The sequence below is a fragment of the Oryzias latipes genome, chromosome 15 (genome assembly GCF_053564925.1).
Source record: "Oryzias latipes strain Hd-rR chromosome 15, Olatipes_Hd-rR_3.1".
NCBI classification, from domain to species: Eukaryota; Metazoa; Chordata; class Actinopteri; order Beloniformes; family Adrianichthyidae; genus Oryzias; species Oryzias latipes.
Genome location: NC_136251.1, coordinates 20,662,473 through 20,683,696, shown reverse-complemented (window position 1 = coordinate 20,683,696; position 21,224 = coordinate 20,662,473). Strand labels below are relative to the sequence as shown.

The window sequence follows — 21,224 nt, the reverse complement described above, 5'->3', positions numbered from 1 at the left end:
TAATTTTACACACAGAGCAAATACTTGTTGATGATATGCCTCAAGATAGAACATGATTAGGACTTAACTTTAAGGGTCATGGAATTCTGTCTTAGGTTAATAAAAGACACCGATTTGGATATTTAGTAAAATGACCTTTCATTCAGTGAGAAATCTGGGTACCTTATCTGCCTTCATAAAATGCTGAATAAGATACAAATCCCTAGCTGTAGGGAAGTTGTAGATGTCAGATCAGTGGATTGCAACCAATGAATACATACCTCATGTTGGTGAATAACTAGTTAAATTACAAATTGAAATGTTCGGCTTCCATTGCAGCAGAAATGCAGTTTAGGAAAAAGAAAACAGAAGTAAAAACTAACTTCCTACATATTTTTATTTAAAGACTTGGTTCTTGATTTTAGAACTTTTTTTTTACATTGTTGAGTAATACATTTGATGTGTCTCCATCTAAAGATATCTCATGTAACATTTTTTTACATGTTTTTTCTATTTACATTTCTGGGCTTTCAAATCAGATCAAAACCAACAATTTTTCTATTGATCATGACTATAATAGTGATGTATATTTTAATTAATCTAATAAGGCCATGTTACATAAATTAGAATACTTGCTAATACATACTTGTTTTCTTTCTGGTTCATTTCTGATTTGTTGATTACTTGTTGCTAGAATGTGAGTTGATCATTTGATCGGGGCTGTGGGATCACCCTAATCTGTATGGTAAGGTATCCTGCACTGCAGCCTCATGTGGGCCCCAACTCCTTGTAATCTGGGTGGTCTTGTGATGATAGCCTCTGAGAGCATGAGTGGGATGGCCCCTCCTATGGACAGTTTCCCATTATAAAATATTGTTCCCTCACTTCAGTAACAAGCCAGAACTTCCACCTATTATTATTATTATTATTATTATTATTATTATTATTATTATTATTATTATTATTATTATTATTATTATTAACACTGTTTTCTTTCAAACAAAAAAATCTATTTTTTGTGTTTATAAGTTACATTTTGATTGATTGGTTTTATGATCAAACATGAAAACAAAAGAAAAACTTTTTTTGATGAGTCTTTCGTCAGTTTATTTAAACTTTAAATACTTCTGTACGTTTAAAAAACATGTATTTTAATTTAAGTAATTTTTTAGATTTAATTTAACACAGGTGCTTTGGTGAACGGAGCAACGGCGCCATCTACAGGTATTTCCCTTGCAAACGTATTTCTGCTTTTTGACAAGGTACTTTTTGTTCACGTCAGGCTTCCGTAGCTACCTCCTTCCCCTGCCACCTTCCCGTCATAGTGACAGCATGGGTTCTTTCACAAACTTTATGTCAATGTTTTATTATTAGTTTGTTTTGGTACTGGATTATCGGCTATTTTCTGGATTCCTTTGCCCACATAGACCCCATGTTTACCACCACCGGGTCCCGGGGCCTCTGTAAGTTTACCGGGTGACAAGTTAACTCGAACGCTTCCTTCAGTTCCTCCAGCACCTAAGCTAAGCTAGCCTACTTTAGTATTGCGTTGTCGTTAATTTACTTAATGTGATATCCCGAGCTAGAACCGTCGTGTTTAGTCGAAACAAAGAAAATATCTGATATATGATGATTTGCCTCTTAATTCAATTCTTTATTTCAATAATGTGAATTTTGGCTATTATTAGTTCCACTAATGTGAACTGTGCTACCTACAGTTGTAGGAAACGGAATGAACTCAAACATTAGGCAAGCCCATTTATCACGGTTTAATCGAAAGCGATTGTGTTTTTGCAGACAAGGCTCCTCTGTCCAAAAGCCTTCTGTTAGTCCTCAATGGACTGACTCTGATGCTGATCCTTCTGCCTCAATACCAAGAACTCTTCATCTACAACCTGCAGGCTCTCACACAACAGCAGCAGGTATGTTTGTTTGGGAGCTACACTGTCAAATGCACTGTTTACACAACATCTAAAAACAAATAAAAACATGGAATCATAAGTTAAAATAGCTAAAAAGATAAGAAAGAACAGAAATAAATATAAGAAAGGGAGGTAAACACCTTATTTGTGAGAATCTCCTGAAAAGGTTTAAGGATTGTTTTGATGTCGTTGCATCTATTTCCCTCAACTTTTGCTGAACAAAACTCGTGCAGCAACATCTGAACTCTAGGTAATCCATGGCCTGCTAACAGCTCATATGTCTCCACTTGCCATTTTCAGAAGCTGGTTTTTGAGAAACTGCAGAATAACTGGAAGTATAGTGCAGCACAAACAAGAACCCAAAAAAATTGTTTTTTTTTTTTTTCAAAATATTCCTCTAAACAGAAATATAAATGTTTATTTCTGTACACTGCAAACACGGCAATGAGATTTGTTTCATTAAAAAATAGTTGGATCCATTGATATATATTATTATATTGTGTATATACATATATCAATGGTTGCATCCCTTCTTTTTTTAAATGAGTTTGTTTTGTGTACAATTAAAGTGGTTAGCTATGTACTTTCTATGACGTAGGTACATATACCCTTGTTGGAAATTGGACTTTCTACTTGTTACTGCTCTTTACTCTTTTTATTTATTAAAATGTACCTCTTCCTCTTCAAATGATTTAAACTAGGCCTGCACAATAAATAACAAATTTATTGTTATCACAAAAGACGGCAAAAATTAGCAATAAACGGTTACTTTAAATGTGCTTTAAGAATCTTATACCAGCTCAAAGTGTTTTGCCAATCAAATAAATCCCTTTATGCATTTGACCAATCGGATGGTCATATATCGCACGTTATATTGTCTTTGCAAAATTGATCATTAATATCGCGTATCGCGAGTTTTCCTCATATCGTGCAGCCCTCATTTACACCATGACCACTTTTTGCACATTGATCTCTTCTGTTTGTCTTCAGCTGCTCCAATCTCATTGCATTTAACAATTGTGAAGACAATAAATGATTCTGACAGTTTAGTTTTATTCATTTAGTATTTTTTATTTTTATTTTTTTTGTTTTCACAACAACCCATGTTAACCATGTTGACCTCAGCGTAATAGAAAAAATATGAGAAATGTGTTCTGTGGTCCAATTAGTTTGTGGTTTATTCCACATTTTTAGAGATAATTCTGGTTACTTAACAGGTGTTTTTTTTATATATCTGTACTTCAATTTTCTAACTTTATTTAGTTCAACCTTTTTGTTCTGTTCACTATGATAAAGAACACAAACATCCAAATGCTTTGAAAATTGAACTGTATATGCTTTATGTTTTCCATAATGTTTTTTTTTTTTACATTTTATTTTTTTCCATGTTTTCTAGGTGTGGAGGTTGTTGTGTGGAAGACTTGTCTGTCTAGATGTTAAGGACTGCTTTTGCTGTAGCCTGCTGATTTACAACTTTAGGATCTTTGAGAGGAGGTTCGGCACCAGGAAGTTTGCCGTGAGTGTTTAAGTGGAGGATGCTCTTCCTCACTAAAGTTTCTCTCTTTGGATAGTTTCTCTTTTTTGGGGCAGAGATGAAACCTTGTCTTGAACTCTAGTGCTGGACAAAGATACAAGTTCTTGGTTCTGGGTAGCATTGCAGATTTAGTCTTTCGAAAAACCACCTAAAGATGAGCACAAAACTGGAAAGAAATGACAGATTCAGTCAGTGTGCGGAGAAATTATTATTGAGAACTGTTTTGCAGGATGAGTCTGAGCTTTATTTGCGGTTAAATCTCCAAACCTGCCTTAAAAAAAAGAAGATGATTGTATTTGATGCTGTTCACTACTCCTGTCATCTGACTCTTTGCTGTTTTTGTTTTCAGTCCTTTCTATTGGGCACTTGGTGTTTCTCTGCCCTCACAGACTTTGTGTTGGTTCAGGCTTTTCAGCATCTGTTTGACTATGAAGTGGAAGAACTTCCTGCTGGACTGTGAGTTCATTACAATTCTAATCCATGTGTCACATCTCTGAAAAGCAGAGGTTTTTATTGACAATCACACTTTTGCTAATAAGTTTTGAGCATTGCAGAGTTTAAAGGCACGATCAAATTGTGCGTCAGTTAAAAAAAGACTGCTGTTTCAAATAATCTTTTCCTTCGTCTTAGAACTTTTCTTTTCTTTTCCTTCTTTATTTTCCTGACAGGCTTGCACCAGTTTTTTCTTTGTTCGTGCCTTTCTACCTGTCAATCCCCAGGATGCCAGTCACCCAAATACTTGGTCACATCCACATCACCAACAAATCTCTGGTGTACATAGTTGGCTTGCAGGTAAAACCAGTATTCTGCTATTGTGACTAAGCATGTTTATCGTAGTTTATCTCCTGCTGGTTTTTCTTTTTTGTTTTTTTTGGAGTTGTTACATGCTTTCTCTGTCTTCTTCCCTGAATCCTTCTGTGATGCAGCTACTGACTTCCAGCCCCTTCATGTGGCTCCTTGCTCTTAGTGGACTGGTGAGTTACCATCAATCCTGAATGTTACTGTAAAGTACTAGTTTTGATGACTCATGATGGAATGTGCTTCGAGTTATTCAACTATTATCACCGATAATATCACAGATTTCACATTGATGGCAAATCGGCGTAAATAGTTGACAGTTTGCTAGTTCAGCCACATAAACGGATGTCATGAGCATCACTCTCAGCAGTTGCTCCTGTTAGCTTAACCTAAGTGTCATTCGTTTGTGGTCTGCCATACTAGTTTTTTTTTAAGCTTTTTTTTTTTTTTTTTGCTGCTACTTTGACAATACAAAAATATTAGGGAGAATTTACAATTCTTGTTTATTAATTTTACTGAATCAACAGCATTTTTGTCTTTCTTACATGTATGTGCTGCAGGGATCCAACAATTCATTTTCCCCAGGATTCGGTTAAAACCTCAATTTTTGGGTCATGATTTTGATTCGATATGTGATTTGTGTATTACAAAACACAAACAAAAAACGTGACATCTTGATTTTATTTTATTTTTTTTTTATTTGCTAATAAGCAAGTAAGGGCTTAAGCTAAGCTTACCAGTAGTCTAATGTAATAAAACAATAAATAAATCCTTCTTAAATTCAGCACAGCAGTTGTTTGAGACTTTTAACGTAAACATACTTGTAGAGATGCTTCAATTCACGTACAATTTACTAGCTAGCAATAAATAACCATTTATTGCACATTAAGTGCATGTTCTCATGAAAGGTTTTGATCCTTAAAAGAAATGTGTTTTAACATACTTCTCTGTTTAGATTATGGCCTGGCTATGACTCTTTTTTATTTTTTATTTTATTTTTCTTGCTCCTCTGTTGCTAAAATCACTTCTGACTGATGTTTTTTTTCTTTTTCGTTTTATTGAGATTGCATTTTCTTGAATGTGCTTTTCAGGTCTCGGGCGGGCTGTACCTCTCCAATATTTTGTGGGTCCAGAAGATTCTCTTTGTTCCTGCATGGGTGTCTCGTATCGCCCGGTATATTCTGGAGCCCATCGTCTCAAGTGAGGACAGTTGTTGAGTGCAAACAGAAATTCAAAATGAGATGTCTTGAATACTACTGAAAGAAAATGACATAGACTGGTACAGAGTAAGATTTATTTTTTTAAATAAAAATACCAAAATACAACAAAGGATAAGTTTTTAAAACTCAACATGTACCAGCAGTATTAGTACAGCAGACATGGTGCGAAAGACTTAAAACATTAAAGGTAATAAGCAATTGATGGAGTTAAAAATTAGATTAGAGTGGAGGCTAAAATTTACATATGTATGAAAATACTCAAACTCAATCAAAAAATATTAACAAAACAAAAAATAAAGAAATATTTTTGCAGTCAAGACATGTATTCAGCTTTGTTATGAAATACTTTCAAAATGAGGACAAAATTCTTACCATAATGAATAAGTAGGTAATTTCATCTGTCAAAGTAAACTTTCTCTTTATCATGAACAATAATTATCATTTTCATTGTTTTTCTGATATTAATATAACTAACTTAAAGAAAGTAATGTAAAGAAATGCAGTACAGCAACTTTGTTATCATAGTTTTACCATTGCATGCTTTTTCTTTATTATAAAAATGACCATGTCAAAGTTTACAACTTTTTTCCTAATAATAAAAAGAAAACGTTCCAGCAACCTGGATTTGAAGCCATCAAGTTTGAAGGCATGTGTTCAAAAAATGATGTAGGTTGATTTGTAGAAGTGATACCCATCTCCTCCAACTCCTGGAGATGAAGTTGTAAACATAAAATATTGGTATTATTAGCAAGTTTTCTTGACGGTATCTTAATATTGAATCGTTATTTTTCAAGGCTCCCAGCCAAGCAATGAGACGCCTCTGGGGATGGGGGCCACTCTGGACATTCAGAGGCAGCAGAGAATGGATCTGCTGGACCAGCAGCTGCTCTTGGCCCAATATAACGAGGCTGGAAGGAACGCCACACGTCAGCCTCAGGTCCGTGCACAGATTGAATGCAAAATGAAGGGATCGCATTGGTGGAATCTTGATGGTCAACTCCTTTCTGGGCGGGGGTTGTGTGTACACGTGTGTGCGTGTAGGCTGGGCTATTACAGTGGACCAGGTTGTTATCTTCTCTGAGGCACCGTGGGCAGAATGGACCCCCAATGCAGCCCCAACCTCAGGCTCAGACACACCAGTCCCCTCAGCCACCATCACTGAACAATTCTCCTGTTGCAGAGGAACAGGTTTGTGTCCTATTTGTCCTTAGTCGTGTTGGGTTTATATACTTTTTTAAAGTTTGGTGCACAAAGTCATTGAATATTAATCCGTACATCTGTCATTTTTGTTCCACAGGTGGCACGGTTAGTGGAAATGGGCTTTTCCAGAACCGATGCCCTGGAGGCCCTCAGAGCTTCGAATAATGATATTAATATTGCGACGAACTTCCTTCTCCAGCACTGAAGGAAAAACGCTCAGAGATGGGGAATAACAAACACAAAATGTAATAAAAAAATTTAATAAGCAGACAGACAAAGAATGCAGGTCTAATAAGAAACTAAAGCAGAGTAAAAAAAAAAAAAGCAAATCTGAGGAAAGTGAAAGGGAAATAGTGGATAGTAAAATGCAGAATAAAAGAAGAGATGGATTTTGTTTGGACAATCTGAATGCTTCGCCGCTGCCCCCCTGAGGCGGCGTTTGGCTAAAGCAGCCTGAACTGAGGCCAGTCGCAGGCTGGTTGATGGGGAAGTGAGAAGCACAAAGTGAAAGCCGTTTGCGTCACGGCTGCCTACTGGCTGTTACTGTCGGAGGCGGGTGTTGTTGCTCAAGGGAAAAAAAAGTTGGAGCTCCAATTCCCAGGTATCTCCTTTGAAAAATACATCATACAGATTTCAGTCTATTACATCTTCAAAACACCAGGCTTTTGTCCCACCGAGAGAGGAAAAAAAAGGTATGTAACAGCATATTAAATACAGTTTTATGTATCCTCATTTGATATAACATCACGTCCAAAATGGCTACATTGCAAGGATTAGGAGTGGGGGGGGGCACAATACATCCCAAAATTAGTCTAAATTGAATAATTTTACGGGTAACTGGAGAAAAACCTTTTTGGCCAGGAGACTTTATTCCTATGTTCCTAACAGAAAACCTCTTAACATTGTAATCTACTTTAGTGAGATTTTAACATTGTTGGTTGGGTTTGTGTAAAAAAATTTAATAAGCAGACAGACAAAGAATGCAGGTCGCCCAACCCCCGGTTTGTGTAAAACCCAACCAACATAAAAAGTCTTTATAAGTTTCACGTACTTTATGGATCTAACTGGTTTGACCCATTTTACCTGTGCAGGTACTTGGTTGCAGCTGCAGCCAGGTTAGATGGGCTTTCTCAGGGCCACATAATGTGACTTTCAATTGTGGGGGATGTTTTTTGGTTTCTTTCTGCTGTCTTAATCGAGCTGTCATAGCACTTCTGGTGGAATTCTTAAAGTCTTAACAGTTTGTTGATATTTATTATGCAATATCAAGATGAGAAATGAATGGAAACTATGCACTACATAGTTACTGTGTGTAAACTTACATGCAAGAGAACTTATATTACAGCCACTGTGTACTGATGTCAAAGACAAATGCTAGTTTTATATTTTGCCTGTAACAATACGTGTAATATATGTCCACTGAAATGAGTTCTTTGTGTGTGTAAATATTTTTGAGATGATTCTAATTATAGGTGTGATGAAGAAGTTGTTGCATGGACGACTCTCGGATGAACTCCAAATCAAACAATCAGTGGAATAAATTGACTTCCTGACTGAATACTGTGTTTGTTTTGGTGTTGCTCGTCTTGTTTATAGTCTTTATAGATTATCTTTTATTATTTATATTATTATATATCATATCATATTATTTTATGAAAAAATATCCCCCCCCAAATTGTTCATATTTTTATTTTTTAGTAAGATTTTAAGTTTCTCAACTAATAACTGAGACTGCTGATTTAAAAAAAAAAACAACATTAACATAAACTATTGTTGACATTAAAGTACATGTATTGTTCATATAGACTGCAGTTTTTTTTTTTTTTTTGGTTGTGCGCTCTGAGATTTTTATCAAGGTAAAAGTGCACCTTGCCCGAAAAAATGGTTGAGAGAAAAATTTATTTAACTGTTAAGGATAATTTTAAAGTACATATTTGCCATGCAGAAAATACATACTACTAAATACTTCTGTTTCTTATCCTATTATACTACAATGGTTGATTATATGATGTAAAAAATATTAGGTATGAGCAGAGATGATTAGTAATTTTTAAAGAGCAAAAATTTTAAAAATACATTCGTTTTGCAGAGTAAAGCTGAAGGTAATAAACTGATTTTTAAACAAAGTCAGGCTGAGGGGAACAAATTAATAGATCCTGAATTCTGTGGTATGTTTTTCAATTTTGTATTTTGGGCAAATTTAAAGTGTTACTAAAATTATTTTGAGTTTTTTCCGGTTATATTGTATCGGTATCTCTAAGCCATTTTACAACTACCCTTTGATTAAATGAAAGGATGAATTTGCAAAATAAAGAATGGATGAATGGGTGTAAACATAACCGTTGTGCTATCCTAGGCTCTTTAACGTTGGGAGTTGGGTCATCTAGACCCACTAGACAGAACTCTGAACCTTTTTTCTTCAATGATTTGTGATCTTCACTGGTGTCCATGGATTACATGAAATCTTTCCACCTTTATCCACCTTTGTCATGGTAGGAATAACACCTCAATGTAAGGGTGGGGTCATCTATGATAGCACGAGGGCATTTTAAAGCCCCTTCCTCACTAATGAGTTTGATAATGTTTTCGCCCCTTTGGTCACTAGATGGAGACAGCAGCTTGGAGCTGTGGAGGAAAATTCATCTGCCACACCCACTAGATCTCATTCAACTGAACAGAAAGCTCCACTAAATAGTCTGGCTCCAGGGCGGTTAAGCATTGCAAAGGATTGTGCACATCTTTAAGCCAAAGATTCCCAAACCTCCCTGAATCTCCAACCAATTTCTGAAAACTCAGGAAGCTTGTTTTTAGCTGCTTAGGTTTTCTTTCCATTCGTCATATTTTAGTGCTCATATAAACCTCCACGTTTTTTACCAAGAGGCTGCCACACTCATCCAACCTTTACTGTCACTGAGCCCAGTCACATGCAACAGCTTGCACTTATTGAGCAGTGAAAAACAGATTAAAGTGATCAAGAATTCTCTGAATAATCGTTCAAATTTTAGGAAAATACAATCAAATCAAAGCTAAAACTCAGACAAAATGAGGCTCATTTGGAGAACATCTTTGTAAACTGTTAACTGCAGCAAAAATAATCCTTGGCTTAACGGTCGTGATTTATAGTTGCTGGAGTTTCATTCTCTTGCAATACCTTCTTGAAATCAATTCAAATAATGAGGTACATGGCTGTAATTAATGGAACTCATTCAATTCAATGTCAGTTTTTTTTTACCCACACACATCTTTGTGTTTTTATATACTATCCAGAAGTGCCTAGAAGCTGGAAGCTTCAGCAGTTGTGTACAGTTAAATGTCATTTCAGGTTCACCAGTAGTGACTCTTTTAACCAAGGTCTACTGGACCTTACTGACATACTGCATAGAAACAGAGTGGTGTCTGTATCTCAAGTTTGGGAGAAAACAAAGGAGGTTTAGCTGCTTGTTACAAATGATGTACTTTATTTATTTTCACAAATCAACAGACAGATGTGTGGTTTGGACATTTCAAACGGGTTCCACATCATTACACTGCATTTACCCAAATATGTCTTCCTTAGATGCTTTAGTATTAGCAACAGGGTTACTAAGGTGAAAAGATGATGCAATTATTAATCCTGTAAGTTATTTCACTTAAATTCCAGAAAATTAGGGAAAATGTTTTTTCCCCCTGATTTACAGTATTTCATGGCAGTAATTGCTTGTTAGAATAAACCTTCTTGGGGGGGGGGGGGGGGGGGGGGTCAATTCACTGCAAAAAGATTAATACTAATTGAAAAAGACAACTTAGATAACAAAAAAATGATAAAAGGCTCATATCAAAATCAAACAATGACTATTCATCTCAAGTTGGATATATCTAGATACATAGAAATATGTTTGTTTGTCTTTAGTATTTTTTGTTTTGATTCCTTCAATTTTCTCTTTTCAGATGACAAACATTCTTGTGATTTTCACCTTACCAGCACAAAAAAATACTATTCTCATCCAAAAACGACAATAAACGCTATCTGTTTACAGTGGGCTTCTAAATAATATGATGTTACATGGCAACGGTGACTACATTTAAAATCAATTTATGTCCAACTTGCTGTGATGAAATAGGACATGTGATCTCAAAAGGCAAAGTTAAAGTTTATAGTACTTTATTTCCTTTTTTGCAAAAACATGGAAGCCATGAAGTGTCTAATTTCTACATTTTATGCTGCTTGTGCTAATAGTAGGATGATAGATTTCAAAATATTTTAATAATCTGACTTATTTACTTTTAAAGTATGTCATATATTTTTATAAACAAGAATGTATCTTGTCAAATCAAGTAAATAGCATTAATTACAAATGCATGTGCTTCGATATGTGACTTTTTTGCTGGTGTGATGCTGCTGCTAGCATGTATCACTCCAAACACCCAGAGGCCATCACTAGCACCAGTGTTCCGTTTGCCACGTTCCTTTACCAGCTCTGTTGCCATGGTAAATGTGTGCGGGTTTGTGTGGTTGCCATGGGGACCCTGCATCTTAGCTGCCTGTGCTTGTATGTTTCTGCATGATCATCTCTATGCCATCTGTATGCTAATGCTTAAAAAAAAAAAAAGGACGGGGAAGTGCCCCCCCCCCTGGAATTGTCACTATGCTGATATATTCTCTGGTATTTATTCTAACAGAATTACAATAAAAAGAGTCATGTAGAAAAATTGAGATTTTTCTTTCTCACCCGAGTCTGCACATGTTAATGCATGAATGAATGGAAATAATGTTTGGGTTCCATGATGTAATGACGTCATGTGTTCTATATATAAACGCATTGGAGTGCATTGAGCACCACATGTGGGGATCCTTGCATCAATTTCTTGGTACAGGGATCAGACAGCAAGGGCTACTAATGTTTTTTTCTAACCATTTTTACAGGTATCTAATGGAGCATAACAGCGTACCTGCCTTCAGGCTGTTGGGAGTTCTGGCATTTCACTGCCATTGTTTGCTGGCTCCTGCACGCCACTTTGCAGTCTGTTTAGTCTGAGCTTGCTCCCGTAACATCAAAAGGAGGATAATCCCCTTTAAATGTTCGGGTTTGGCTCATTTGACCGAAAACGTGGGTTTGCACAACCTGCCTTCTGTCTTGCAAATCTGAAGATGAAGATGGCTTGTGGTACGCATTTAGTGGATTTTTTTAAAGTATTTTTCTAACTGCCACTTCAGTTTATATCTATATTTTATAAGGAGAAATCAACCAATTCCAGCCACAGTTAGACCAAAATGGCAGCAGTGTATGCATGAGAATGGAGCGGAACAGGGAGCTTGTGGCTTCTATGTCTCACTTGAAAGCTTTTTCCCATTGCATGTTTTCCTCTGATCTTGGTTCACAACAATTAGAATAAAGAAATAGAAATGCAATTTTTAGCCGAATTTTTATATAAGTCCTCTATCATGAAAAAAGTACCACAAGAACATTTTAAAAAGAACACCAAAAACATGATTTTCATCAGAGTGGCTCTTTAAGCAACAGCCAACCACAGCGGAAACAAGCAATATAATAATGAGAAGTACCAGATGTTTTTCTCTTACTGACATAGTTAAGGAGGACATTTAATTTTTTTAAATCTGATTTTAGATTAAAAAAAAACCACACAATTAGTAATGATTTATCATCCTTTTTAGAACTTGAATTTTGTATTTGGAGCATATTTAAAAAGCCTAGTCTGGTGCCATCTGACAATTCTTAGCTTTCTCTTGGCTTTTGGACTCTCCTGCTGTTCTTCCTGTCCTCACTTCCTGCAGGCTTGCACAAACGAATCTGATTCACCCCAGACAGTAAGACTTACATGTGCAGAATGTTGACAGAAACCGAGACAGCCATTATTGCTCTCTCTGTCCTCTCTAAAATGTACCTTGCACTTTCCCTGTCCCTGCACAGAACTTGCTACTCTCTCAAGAATCTCTGCGCCCTCTGACCTTTATTGAGGCTCACTTCCTCTGTAATTGTACACGCACATGGCATGGCATGAACGCAGGCTTCATTTGCAGGGGTGTTTATTTTTATGCATCTGTACGCTCGCCTGTGTCTATAAATGTTTCGAGCACAAGTTGAGTCCCCTGGTAAAGGTGAGGGTGTTAAGCTGGTGACACTTTTCTCTCTCCCTGCCTCCCTACATGAACTCTGTACGAATACACAAAGGGTCTGCTGGATCTATTACATCCGTTCTAAAGCCAACTTCATTAAACACTTCCGACATTGTCCTGACTGTGGAAGCACCCAGCTGTTAGTGCATTTATCATGGAGGCCTGGAGCTGATTCTGGCTGTCTTTCTGCACCACTGACACGCAGCAGAAAGACATTTCCTTGACTCAACAGCTTCAGAAAGTTCTTTTTAGCATTCTGATCTACTTACAAGACTCTCCTGTGCTTTCTGCCTAGTCGGGAACTTCCTCTACTTGTTTTTGTGCACCATTAATCTCTCTAAGTAGTGCTTGGCCATCCCATTTCTGCAGTTCCAGATAAGTTCAGCCTCTCCTAATTATAACAGCCCTCGAGTAAATACACTAAGTCACTAAGTCTAACTCATGTTTTTGTGATGTGTTTATTCATTTTAAAGAGGATGGACACCTTTCTATTGTCACAGTTTGCAATATTTTTGGATCACTTCAGAGTTATCCCTAAATTTCACCAAGCCTAATGTATTTTAATTTTTTTAACAAAACTTTTAAAAATGAAATATTTAGTTGAAGATAAATTTTCTGTATTCACTGAACATCAATAATGCCTCTGTAAACATGCCATGTATAAATGTGTAAATTGCCAAATGTGTCAAAACAAACCTATTTTTATTAGAATGAATTTTACTTTAAACAAAAAGAGCACATTTAAAGTGCATAATTTCATAGATATGCTGTTTGAGAAAATAATCTAAAAACAAACCCAGATTTGTATGTTTAAACATGCTGTTTCTTTGTTTTAGCTTTTAGTTTTGACATCTTCAGTCACTGGCAAAACCACAATCTATTTGTTGAAAATTAAAAAAAAAAAAGATGGCATAAGCTACTTGAAATAAAAAAAGTAGTCCCTCCGATGACAGCAAAGGTTCAGTTCTGGTAATGTAAAGTCCCACCCAAATGACCATTTATCCATGCTTTAAAATAAACATGCAAGTGCAATTTCTGATTTCAAATAAACATATTCTTGTTTATTAATGGTTAAAAGATTATTGAAATAATAATTCCTGAGTTCACTCTTTAAGAATTGTCATTTTACCCTGTACTGCTGTTGCACTTTGACAGCCTCAATGGAACTAGATAATTCAGAGGTCAGAGCACTCTTTTATGTTATTTTTAGACAAAACAGAAACCCAGTCTTTTAATTTTTTGTCTGTGCTGATTCACAATGGTACACAGCCAGGCAGCTCTGAAGCCTGTCTCCATGGAGACAAGGATGGCAAAGAGAGTGATGTTGCTGGCAGAGCAGCACTCTCACGTTAACCATGTGTTTCACAGGGTGTCTGTGTGGGTATGCATGAGACAAACATAAACAGGGACAAGATTTATCTCCCTCTTTGTGTGAGGTAGCTTTTGACCAATCAGAGTGAAAATTCAAACAGCTTGCATTGATGAGCCACAATGGATGCACAATGGATGCATTTTTGATTGATTGTATGGGGAGTGACAAGCAGAAAGTATGACTAATTTACTGTGACGTGCATATTCTTATACATTTATATTGCAGAAGAACTGAAATTACAGATTTGTTTTCAAGTAATGAAGTGAAAATTGCACAGAAAAATATTTTACGTTTCAACATGAACGTTGGTTGATTGTAGTCATCTACAAACTTGAACAGATTTGTGTTCACATTGAAAATTGTTTTTTAATTTTTAGTTAAAAGCATTATTTGTATTAAGAAAAAGCTGATTACAGGTAAGCTTTGGTGGAGTCATTTGTAATATAGTTGATATTTTGAAGAGAAGTGGTTTAAAATAGTGGCAACTACATTTTTTTGATGAGGTCAATGTATACATACAATTCTAAGTCCTGTATCTGTAGAATTCTGTAAATGTACAGAATGACATATTTTTAGTTAAATGTGATTTTGATATTTACACCCTTGTTTTATTGAACTTGTTACTTGCCTCTCAAATGTGGATTGTAAACTGTGTTTTTCCAAAGGGTGCAGATGAAAAAGACCGGGTAAAATTATTAGCAATAATTTAGAATAAGGTGTGTGCTTCTGAGATTTCGAAGCTCTTAATGATTTGAGCCTTGCTATATATTCAAAACTTAAACTCAACATAGACAGGAATACAGTGTGAATTCTCTATTTTGGAAATGGTGTTAGGAATAAGAACTGCTACTAAATGTATAAAACATTTTTAGATCCACATTGACAAAAAACAAGGAAAAACCAATTTCAAATGTAATTTTTCAAACATTTTTCTGAATGTTCTGCTTTTTTCATTTGTTTTTTTACAGCTGAGTCCCCCTCCCAAAAAAGACATTCAGACATCTTGAACTCTAGCTAAGCAGCTTTCAGGTATTCCATTCAGAGCTAATTATCTTGCACTATTTGTTAAGGAATTTGTACATTGCAGGAATGAATAGACTTTTTGACTTTAGCTTAAATTATGGACAATCTTAAAAGCAAATACTCTGACTTGAAAAGACATGAAAGCCCTCAAGGTCATAAATAATCACAGCTGGTTGAAATACTTGTTGTGCTTTGACAGGTCAAAGTGCTGCAATTTTAACCATTAACACAATAAGCAATTGGAAAGTAAAGGAACTGCCCTGACATGCGAACCATTAAAGCAATTTGAAACACACACCTATCATTTGTAAAGAGAGGCGTGATGCAGCCAAGTCTTATGCTAAATGTATTTTGCTTCATAGTAAATACTGGTGATTTTTAGATGGTAGATTTGTTTTGAAACAAACAGAAATATGTAAATTAATTGATTATGGTCTGTAACAGTGTGCTTTTATTTTTACCAAACTGACTTGTGGTAAGTTTGACTGGGGTGTCTAGCTTGCAAGTGTGGACCCACGCCTGCTTTTGGGTGTGTTTCCATTACGCACTTGTAGCTCTATCCTCTCTAATACCATGTTTTAATTGTTCTGATGTCACTAATACCCAGCCATTTTCTAAACCCACTTATTCCCATGTGGGGTCACAGGGTTGCTGGAGCCAACCCAGCTACTGTTGAGCAAAGGTGGGGCACACCCTGGAGAGTTTGCTGTCCATCACACTTACTCTCCTCTAAGGGACAAGTTCGGACTTTGGGAAGAAGCTGGAGTGCCTGGAAAAAACCTACTCATACATGATGGGAACATGCAAACTCCAAGGAGAACTGTCCTAGCAGGGATTTGAACCCAAACTTTCTTACTGTGAGTTGAGAGTGCTTGCCACTATAACACTGTGCAGCCCAGTCACTAATATACACACTCCAAATTGATTGTTGAGTTCATTATGTTTTATATTGCAAGTTTAATTAAAGACAGAACAAAAAAACTTTTTGCCAAAATGAAAATCTGTCAATCTATTTGTCTGTTTATTTACAGTATGTATGTATACATTAGAGTAGGATGAGACAGTCACAATTACTTTGGAATACCACAGGCAAATGGCAACGTTGAAAAGGAAAAAGGAATACTGCAACAGTCAGATTTATCCAACTAAGGCAAGTCTGAGGCAGCCAGCTCAACAGCAAAAACAATACCCAGGCAATAAAAAGCTACGCACTGCCAGTGATCATAAACCCTGCAGGAAAAATGGGGCGGCCAAAGGAAGAGAGACAGACCATGAGCTCAGTAAATTCCTCAGGCAATGGAGTGAAGAAGAGGCAGTGCTGGAGGAGACACCATAGGAGGACAACTCGCTGCATGGGATGCCCTACTGTACTAAAACCTGAACGGCTGTGGTGCAGATGTAGAGCGGTTGACTTCTGATCGGTTGATCATTTGTCAAAGTGTCCTTGGGCTCGCTTTTGGCTTTAATCCAAGTAGAAAAACACTAGTAGCAGACAGCATTTACCATTTCCCACAACTGAATTGGCTGATATCAAGAAGTCCCAGCAATGGCTAGGAAAGGCTGGACTAGCACTGAACAGCACAGAATCACTCATCCTGGCAGCACAGGAGCAGGTCCGTAGCACCAGAACAATAGAGGTGCAGATGTACCACACCAGACAAGACCCAAGGTGTAGGCCAGGGGTGTCAAACTCATTTTGGTTCGGGTGCCACATTCAACCCATCTGATCTCAAGTGGGCCGGGCCATAACATAAAAGCAAAAAAACAGCTATTTTTTACTCAGTTGGAAATATTGTGAGCAAGTGAACAAAACACAATGAAATGTCCAAGAGTCTTTTCCTGGTTGCTGCCTGAGTTTTTTGGCAACACCTGCCTTCTATCTAAGCTTTGATGGGGCGCCATCAGTGACCAGACTGACATCACGTGACCAGTTTACTCCAACATAGTCTGGCACAGTAACAAGAGAGCTGACTATGTCATTGCTGCTGTTGTGTCCATCAACTCAAGAAACTCAGCTGTGACGTCTCTTCAACACCTTTAATAAATATGCACAGCTGTATAGATTTGTGATGTCGGTGCTTTCATCAATAGTGACCGAAAAAGGAAATAAATGACTGGATTCCTTCATTTGGCCGCCCAAGTCTCCTCAGATATGTTCTATCTGCAATCGTAATCCTTGACAGACTTATATTGGCAAAGGTCGACTGCTTTTTGGGGCACAACCCTTCTGCAGCTTTCAGCATTATTAAATAAGTTCACAATCCAAAAATGGTTTGGATGTTTGCTCCAACTTGTTTGCAATAAGGTAGCTTTCACTGCTCCATCATTGACGTCACAACTGCAGAAAATGCAAACGGTTGTTTTTCCGTCCAACTAATAGTTGATAAATCTTCTCTTTTCTTAACTACAACTGGTGAAACTTTTGTTTACACTGGGTCTCACAGTGGTGCTGAATGTTATATTCTTTGAGCACTGAGACCTATTGATGACATACCAAGCATGCAGGTTTGCATTCAGCTCCATGAACAAATCAAACGCTTTTCATTTTTCCTGGAAAGCTCAGCACTCCACCTTAACCTTTTTTCTTTTTGACAACATGTTGGTCATTAGTGTGTCACTACTGGTCATTCTTTTATCAACATAACAGCGGTGAGGCTCGCAGGGAACCAAACTGCATCTTACCCAGCCGCAGAGGTGTTAGGTTTTGCTTTTAGCAAGCTGTTTCACCTGTTTTGCTTTTCCTTTGCTCCCCCTAGTGGCGGAATTGCGCCTTTCGGTTATTTCTTTAAAAAATCGCCACAGGAATGGACTAGAAACTTTCTTTCTTTTATAAACATCATTATAATTTTTACACTTCATGTCTGGGCCAGATTGAACCATCTGGGGGGCTGGATACGGCCCGCGGGCTGTATGTTTGACACCCCTGGTGTAGGCTGTCAATACAATCCTGAAACAATCCAGCAAATAACTGCAGGGTTATTTGTTGGATTGTCAGCTCATTCCTACGGCTGAGCTGAGTCCTGATATGAATAGGTTTCCTGATAGCAGAGCCAAGCCTTACATTTCTTTTAGAAGTTACTTTTATCAGAATTCATTGTGTGTGGGGTCGTGGGTCGTAGGTTTTAACGGAGGGGAGTGGGAAGGGTGAAAGGTGGGTTGGGTTTTTATTGAAAAATTGTGTTTTTGTTTTGTTTTTGTTTGAAATGTTGATTTAAGATCCTGGCAGGGAAAGCATACATGGAGTGGCACAACCAAGTGGCTGGAATAGTGTGGCAGAATATGGACTGAAAACCCCAAGGTCAAAGTGGGAAACACCTCCGAAATTAGAGGAGAGCAAATATCTTATGGGACTCCCAGATACAGACTAAAGATGGTTAAGGCAAACCAAAACAGACATCGTGGGGGTTGATAAAGAACAGCGAAAAGCTGTTGTGGTGGATGTGGCAGTACCAAATGATGGTAGCATCAAGAAGGAACATGAGAAACTGGAAAAATACCAGGGACTCAGGAAAGAACTGGAAAGTGAAGGGGACAGCGGTGCCTGTTATGATTGGATCCCTTGGGGCAGTAAACCCAAACTGGGGTAGTGGCCGGAGCAGATCGCTAGAAAAACCCCAGACAGTCCATAAACTAGGAACAACAACAAAACTACTGCTCTGGCCTCCTCAAACCACCTACGGAGGGTAGTTCTACGTACATGGAATAAAACTATTGAACAAGTGAATGAAAAAGAAATATGGTATTCAAACAGAAAGAACTAAAAATAAAATGCTTTATTGGCTGTATGTCAACATTTTTAAATTGAAGAAGCATATTTTTGTGTTGTGCTAGTTTTACTCTGTCACTTAAAGCCCCCTTTTTTTTTCTTTGGCATCCTAAAAAGAAGAGCTCTCTCAGTCTTTGCCACCCTGAGGATCCCACCTAGCATTAATGGTCCATTAAGGCAAGTATATTAAATTTTATTTGGTTTGAAATTCCCCGAACGTAAAAGCAGGTAATGGTTTCATATGAGTCAAAGGAGTACGCACAACCATCAGCATAAATTCATGAAAAAAACATGATGTCTCATTCAGTTCAGCTACTTCATTTGAACTAAAAAAGGAGAAATTTAAAATAGATGTCACAGGAAGAAGGAAGATGTCACAATTTAATTATTAAGTAACAATAACTATTTTGTCTAGTGCACAACAGTACCGGTATGTTAGAATGTAATGAATTAAGCAAGACTGAATAAAAAAACATCCTATTAAATTAACGGAATAATCCATTTTAACATACTCAAATTCATTTTTGCCTTCGAAAGAAAATGCATTACAAGTATTTTTTTTTCTTTTTTTTTACACCTTAACTTCTGGGTTTTATTAACATTTTCTGACTGAAAGAAAGTTTTTACAAGACAAATTATTAATTAAAAAGAAGGCCAGATGCCCAATCATAATCACAGCGGTGCTTGAGCAAAGCTCTTATTATCGGCTCTAATTGACTGTAGTAAAGATTTCAGCTATTTCTAGATGATTACAGGTAGATTTTAATGTGCCATTTTTTAATTTTTTTGTTGTTATAAGGACAAAAATGCATCAAATACAACTATACTTTTTTGACACTTTTGTTTTCCAGTGAATTTATCCTTGAGATCAATAGTGGATCTGATTTTGATAATAAACATGTCTTTTAGTGTATTTGTTTCATTGTGAAAGGGGTAATTCTGCAATTAACAGTAATTTCTTGAGATCTTGGGTTTGAAGACCTTGACCGCCTGGGTTGTACTTCAAGTGAGTCCTTCTCTGGCAGCTTAAGCATTTTGAGAATGGATTGGCTTGGGAGATTATGGGCAGCTGCTGGACACAGCCAAATCAGCAACTGCAAGACTTTCAGTGGTTGGTGTCAAAAAACACGTCTCTTTGGAAAAGCAGGCCTTTTCCCAACTTTAAGAAATGTGAACACGGATGTCTGCATGCACAGGCACATGAATGAAGCAGTAAAATAAATAACCCCACCTCATGACTGTCTCAAGAGAACAATCTGACAGCAGAAATCAATAGTGGGTCTTTGGTTGTGTTTGCATCCCATATGGGTGTGATGTTCACAGAGAGCTGGAAAATGTGATGTATGTTCTTTTAAGAAAAAAAAATGACAATATGTAACAAAACTCAATATTGATCTTTAAGATTGCATTAACTTTCAAAAAGCATCACAATTCCTGCCGTATTGAACCTTAAAAGGAAGAAAGGTCTGATTTCTCAGAAGTAAAATGCAAATGTTACAAAAAGAAATTAATTGCATGTCTAAGAAATTGGAATGTTTGTTTACAATTAAACACATTAACATTTAACATGACATTTCTGAATGTAAATAAATTTACATTCCTTACTGAAGGTACAGTATAACTTTTAGTCCTCACTTAGCTACATTAGCAATGTCAGTTTTTGGCAACACATAGTTTGTGCAGCTAAAAATGGAACTAAACTGAAACTCTGTATATAACTCTGTATATACAGAATGAGTCTGCAGTTAAGAGAACGTGTGCTTGCAGACTTAAAGAACTGTTTCACTGGGCTAATTGACAGAAAACATTAAGTCAAGAGGACAGCTGTCAACCGAAACGTAAGAAATCACTGTTGCTCTCCTTGGTTTTAAGGTAATTAAAGAGTTCAATGTGTTTATGGTCCTCGGACAGCTATGAAATGAATTGAAATGTGTTGAAATGGCATCATTAACTCCTTCATTTCATTAATTTGACAAGATATCAGCTTATCTTTCTTTTTTTGTTGTCAAATATCAAATGTATCACTCCTTCAGAGAATCTGATGGCTTGCTGTCCTCATTTGGGTGCCAATTTTGGTCACTAATCCATATTACTGTCTAAACGTTAGAATCATCAGTAAAAATGCGGCCCTTCATCCCCACAGCTCTATTATCAGTCGAGGCACACCTGTCCAGGCTTGACCTGATTACTGAGCGAAGTGGGTCTGGTATGAACCTTTTCTGTTCTATCCTGAAAGGACATTTTTAAAAATGAACCCTCCACTTTTGCTTGTGCAGCTGAGAAACAGTCAAAGGA

The 21,224-nt window shown here is 36.9% G+C and overlaps 1 protein-coding gene across 1 annotated transcript; it reads left to right on the top strand.

Moving 5' to 3' along the window:
- The first annotated feature begins 1,254 nt into the window (after positions 1–1,254).
- ubac2 (UBA domain containing 2) lies at positions 1,255–8,211 on the top strand. The gene is made up of 10 exons (XM_023963426.2): positions 1,255–1,442; positions 1,777–1,901; positions 3,298–3,417; positions 3,785–3,891; positions 4,104–4,227; positions 4,362–4,409; positions 5,325–5,433; positions 6,248–6,390; positions 6,495–6,641; positions 6,751–8,211. Exons 1-10 carry the CDS (start codon positions 1,412–1,414, stop codon positions 6,856–6,858), a joined length of 1,062 nt encoding a protein of 353 aa, XP_023819194.1. The 5' UTR covers positions 1,255–1,411; the 3' UTR covers positions 6,859–8,211.
- Positions 8,212–21,224: the final 13,013 nt, after the last annotated feature.